The sequence below is a fragment of the Urtica dioica genome, chromosome 6 (genome assembly GCF_054948205.1).
Source record: "Urtica dioica subsp. dioica isolate 48M chromosome 6, U.dioica_male_clone48M_v1_H2, whole genome shotgun sequence".
NCBI lineage: Eukaryota > Viridiplantae > Streptophyta > Magnoliopsida > Rosales > Urticaceae > Urtica > Urtica dioica.
The window spans coordinates 9,917,441-9,923,249 of NC_142761.1; the positions used below are offsets into that span (position 1 = coordinate 9,917,441).

General features: G+C 32.6%; 1 protein-coding gene across 1 annotated transcript; it reads right to left on the reverse strand.

Annotated features, from left to right (window-relative positions):
* Nucleotides 1-1,864: 1,864 nt before the first annotated feature.
* LOC149393330 (protein WVD2-like 3) lies at nucleotides 1,865-4,916 on the reverse strand. The gene is made up of 7 exons (XM_089618406.1): nucleotides 4,817-4,916; nucleotides 3,321-3,720; nucleotides 2,972-3,060; nucleotides 2,793-2,880; nucleotides 2,622-2,693; nucleotides 2,443-2,553; nucleotides 1,865-2,310 (listed from the first exon to the last, which is right to left on the reverse strand). The coding sequence occupies exons 2-7, from the start codon at nucleotides 3,711-3,713 to the stop codon at nucleotides 2,059-2,061; spliced, it is 1,005 nt and encodes a 334-aa protein (XP_089474532.1). The 5' UTR covers nucleotides 3,714-3,720; nucleotides 4,817-4,916; the 3' UTR covers nucleotides 1,865-2,058.
* Between the last annotated feature and the right edge of the window lie 893 nt (nucleotides 4,917-5,809).

The window sequence follows — 5,809 nt, forward strand, 5'->3', positions numbered from 1 at the left end:
GCGACCTCGCCATAGAATTCGAGCCTCAAAAATCGTGGTTGGTAAATGAACTTTCATCAATCAAATCTTGTGGAGAAGATGGTTCTGATACCATGAAGATTTAGGGATTCATATAGAAACGAGAGAGTCTGAATAATGATGAGTGAATAAAAGAAATACAATAGTTTGAGTATATAACCCTAATACAACAAAATAAAGAAAGAACTAAAATAACCCTATATAAATATAATAATGACAAATATACTATGCTAATAATAGGGAGCTTTGTGTGTATGTCATATAACTCATAACTATTTGAGTTAGGGCGGCGCAAAAAAATAGTTAAAACCGTAAACCAGACCGGACCGTTTGTCCAATTTCAATAAAGGGTTTAAAATTTCACCGGTCCATTTTAAAAATGTTAACCCGCGGTTTAGACTGGACCAGACTGGTTAGTATTTAAAAAAATAATAAAAATATGTCTAAATGCTCTGGTCTAAAACGGTCTAAAAGTGAACTGGACTGATTACTATTTAAGAAAAATATAAACCAAAAATAGGTTAAAAATGAAACGGTCTAGTTTAAATTGGTCTAAAACAGTCCAAAATGATCCAGTTTAAACGGTATGAAACGATTTAAAACGGACCGGACCATTTTAACCGGTTTGATCAGGATCCTTTCTTAAACCATTTAGATCGGTCCGATTAGATTTTTGGACCGATTTTAGATCGGATCGGACCGTGCGCACCCTTAATTTGAGTAGAGAAATTTCATTTTATGGACCTAAAAGTTAACAAAATATCAAGATTAGACCTCATGTTTTTAAAATATCCAAAAATAGACTTTTGTCTCAAATTCGGACAAAAATACCCTTTTGAACGAATAAACTCATTTCACTTTCACTCTCTATCTTCTCAATCCCTCATTCGGTCTTTCACGCTCAATTTCGACGAGATATAACTAAATTCGACGAGATACAAGGGAATCGTATAGCATCGTACATTATCGTACGGTATCATTGTATCCTATATTATCGTAGGTTATAATTATAATGTACATTATAATTTGTATGAATTTTATCGTACATTAAAATTATAATGTATCATACCTCATCGTATTATATCATATTTCATTGTACATTATAATTATAACGTACGATAATATACGATGTTGTATGATAGTGTACGATATAATACGATACATTAGAATTTTAATGTACGATAAAATTCATACAAATGAAATTGCGTTATAATGTACGATAATATATGATAGTGTACGATGCTATACGATAAAATTCATACTTTTTGGGCATTTTAAGCGGAAAAATTCAAATTCACGTGAAACTTTGTCATTTTAGGTCATCATAGCTCGTCGGATTCCCTCGTATCTCGTTGAATTTAGTTATATCACGTCAGAATCGAGCGTGAAAGACCGAATGAGAGATTGAGAAGATAGAGAGTGAAAGTGAAATGAATTTATTTGTTCAAAAGGGTATTTGTGCCCGAAACTGGGACAAAAATCTATTTTTAGATATTTTTAAAATATAAGATCTAATCTCGATATTTTGTTAATTTTTAGGTCCATCAAATGAATGAGTATTTTTTTTATAAATAGAGGTATACAATCAACGAAACAAAAATCAGGTCATTAACCCTTAAAAAGCAAACTCTTTATGGTACCTTCCAAAGCTTTATTTCGGTCTTTAAAATCACGGTTTCACATCTCTAGTTATCAAACCTACAAAGTTCTTAAGCCTAGAAATCAATAACAAAAATAACAGTATTCCATGTTATGGCACTTTTTCTTCTTCCCAAGGCTGAAATAAGAATGACTATAAAACAAACTGATCACATCACCTGTTCAATTATTTCACAAGAAAAGAAGAGACAAAAAGACTTCTTTGAAGAACTACGAACTACAGACACAAATAAGTTAAAACACTTGTAATATACACAAAGAGAGAGATGTATAAAATACACAAGACATTTACACTCAAATAAGTTACACAAACATTTTCGACACAAAGTAACTTCCAACAATCTCTTCTTATAACTTACAAGACAAACTCACCAACAAAGCTCAAGATTGGACTGCAACAATGTCGGATTCCCTGTCTTCAATTGCATCATCATTCTCAGCCACCAAATCCCAAGCCCTGTCATCGAAAGAATAAACAGCACTACTAGTATTATTACCACTCGAAGACCCTTCTTTGTAATTTCCGGTGCTATGGCGATTTCCACGATTATGGCTTCCTTTCACTTTGCGCAGTCCATCGCCGCAGCTCTTTCTCCGACCAAGCTTAGGGGATTTTGGCCGAGTTGTGGGAAGCTAGAACAAAGAGAAAGAGAGAAGAAGAAAATAAATCCGATCTTCAGCCTTCATTTCGTTTAAAATAAAATAATAAATTTCTTCCAAATAGTGACGAGTAGTAATAAAAAAAACTTGAAAATCTTATATGACCTTTTTGAGTTCAGTCTTAGGTGGACGACCGTCATGGTAGAAGCTTGGCATCGGACTTGCCTTGAAGGTCAAGCTTTTCCTCAGTTGTTTGATGGCTTCATCGCTCTCTTCCTGGGGATTGATTCGAGTATCAGAGTAAAATTTCGCGGGGTCAACGTACTAACACAGATCATACAAACCTTGGTCCTTGCTTCACTCTGAGATTTCTCGGCCTCTAGTGCTTGGTGTTTCTCCTCCAACTTAGAGTAGAACTGATATCAAGACCGGGACTTGTCACATGAGAAATTCTTAGTACTTGTTTTTCGAAATTTATTTTTCGCGCAAAATATATCTGAATGTCAATTTTTCACCTCTCTTCTTTTCTCTGCGCGCTTTGTGCACCGAAACACCGGAGCCGATGCCACGGTTGACCTTGACTTCCGGGCAGACGCAGTTGTCCTATGAAAAGTCAAGGGATAAATTGACTACACACAGACCTTTAAGGTATCTGATAATACTATAATTTAGACCTAAAGGTATTCGAGGATACAATGAAACAATGGAACAATAATCTTCTTCGTCAGAATGCTTCTTATTATTTGGCTGCAGCGGCTTTCTTGGAACCCAAGTTAACTTCTTCTGCATAGCATTTCATAAACCTCAAATTGCATATTTCATCACACACAAAAAAAAAATTAAAAAAGGTTTTTAAGCGCAAAAGGTCCCTGAACTATAATGAGAGCAAGAACAAGTTTACTAATCCGCTTCAAATGTTACAACATCATTGAAAAGGACTATTCCCTTTAAATACTTGTTTGAAGACCAAAATTCTAATCGCATCATATTCAGGTACTGTTTACACTAAAATAAAAACGAACAGTTATGTCTGTGTGTATTACCTGAACCTTCTTAACAGTACTGAGATTTTGTAGATTATTATTTCCAGAAGATTTTTTTGGCCCGCACGATGCTCGCTTCTCGGTTGCTAATGTGAAAGGCTGTGGAACGGTGAGCTTCGTCTTGATATTCCCAGCTGGGGATCTCGGGGCTTTTGGCTTTTCGCTCTCTCGAAGAAGGACTTTCTCACCGTCGGATCGATCGTCGTCATTGGACGGTCTAGATTGCTTCTCGTCCGTACACTCCTTCACCTCGTCCTCGCCGTTGATGTGCTCGGAAGCGGCATTGTCGCTAGGAATCAATTCTGGGTCTGATTCCTGAGCAATGTCTTTCGGATATTCTGTGACACATTCGGATTCCTTGTCCACGCATATATCGGTGACTTCCATTCCCATCAATGCGCTGCAATGCAGAGATAACTTTTTTAGTACTCTAGACTTTGAATGAGAAAATTCTATGCCTTTTGATGCGCTAAAAACCATGTTCAACGAACGTACTAAAGCGTGAAAATTCAAAATTTTAATGTTTGAAATGAAAATTCAAAATTTTAATGTTTGAAATGAAAATTCAAAATTTTAATGTTTGAAATGAAAATTCAAAATTTTAATGTTTGAAATGAAAATTTAAACAAAGAATATTACTTTACTTTTACTGGTTTAGTGGTTACACAACTCGTTATTTTGATGAAGTTTCACTGTGAACATTTACTTACCGAATCAATGTGATTATGTCAATCCTTATCTTGATTAAGCAAAAAATAAATAAATAAACCCCAGTTTCTCTGCATTTTTGGAAGAGAAATGTTTTATTTATCCTTGTCATTTACTAGCCATATTTAAATTGGTGTTATATAGCTTGGTTTTCCTAGGAGGAACAGAGAGTAGTTATATTTGTATGATAATCCATATCTATATATTCCAGTATCAACTTTATAAGTGAGCCATTACTGAAATGATAAAGCAATCAGACCACTGAATAATACTCTTTATAAGGAACAAATAAATAAAATTTCTGAAACCAAGCAGTGAAAGCAGATGAACAGAGATTCGCATGGAAAAGGAAATTACAATCAATTAAAACAAATGTATTTTGTTTTGCAAAATAGACGAAGGCAAGAAAAACAGAAACTGAATCATTTGGCTTTTGAAGTTGGAGCAACCAACCAAAAGAATAACACCAGAAAAATACACTAAACTATTTGCCGTATATTCCGAAAAAAAAAATTATATGAATAAATAAAAAATATTTGCTGTATATTATACACATTAAAAAGGCTAACTGAAAAATAACATTAAGAAAAATTGTACTAGTGTAATATTCCTAAAACCAAATGTTTCAATATTATGGTTTTATTAATCAAGGTTTAACAATAATACATATAGACGAGTATTGGTCACAGAATCGATGATCTTAATAATCTTGAAAGAGGAAGAGCGGACATATTTCATGCATGCACAAAGATTCAAAGAAAGATAAGAGAATGTGGTAAATTACTCACAGTTTTGGACTGATCAGCAAATTAGTTTGAGTTTCCTCACGAGAGAGAGAGAGAGAGAGAGCAATTCCTTTGAGATTTGAGCTGTTTTGTGTGTGTTTTTTCTGTTGCGTTGTTTTATACACAAAACACACACGTAGGCAGGGCCAGAGTCTCGTCGGCAGTTAACGTCGTGACATAACGGCCCTAATTTATTATTATTATTATTATACTAATTATTTTTATTATTATTATAATTGTTATTGCTACTGCTTTATATTATCAAAAAATTTAAAAAACAGTCAATTTTAACGTTTGATATTACTAAATAGCTTTGGTAAATATTAGATAAATAGTCATAAATGATGACGTGGCGTAATATGACAGTGGTTATTTACTTAATATATACGTTGGTAAATATATAAAATTGGTTATTTACCTAATATTTACTAAATTTTGGCTATTTAACAATTATCAACGTTTATGTTGAATATATTTTGCTAAATTACCCTTATATTATAGTAACGGAAATATTTTAATAAATGTTTATAATATTTAAAATTTTGTTAGTGTAACGGAAATAATTTGATCGTAAATTAGATGGATTAATGCTAACGAATTAAGTATTATTTTCATTTTAAATATATTATTTTTAAAAGAATTTGTTGCAATTAATTAATCTTCTGATTTTTTTTAAATTATCAACTTAATTTACTTCGGCTTGTTAAACTATTTTCTTAATAAAATTAAACTTTGACTATTTTCTAAAAAGAATGTGGTTATTGGACACCAGCTTATTGTCTCTTATTTTTATTTACTTGGCCCCGTATTAGCTTGTTGTCCTGTTTTAAATCTAAACGAATATATATATATATATATATATATATATATATATATATATATATATATATGATGGTACAGAGTATAGACATGTACATCGCGTTAAGATATTAGGGTTTCTACATTTTATGAACTCGACCCGAAATTTTGGTTTGTCGTTTTATAACTCAACCCAAA

Coding starts and splice junctions, on each gene's coding strand:
- LOC149393330 (XM_089618406.1), bottom strand. CDS start 3,713: ATGGGAATGGAAGTCACCGATATATGCGTGGACAAGGAATCCGAATGT. Junction 2,881..2,971: donor TATTGTTCCATTGTTTCATT/GTATCCTCGAAT, acceptor GACTTTTCATAG/GACAACTGCGTCTGCCCGGA. Junction 2,311..2,442: donor CTAAGACTGAACTCAAAAAG/GTCATATAAGAT, acceptor TCTTTGTTCTAG/CTTCCCACAACTCGGCCAAA.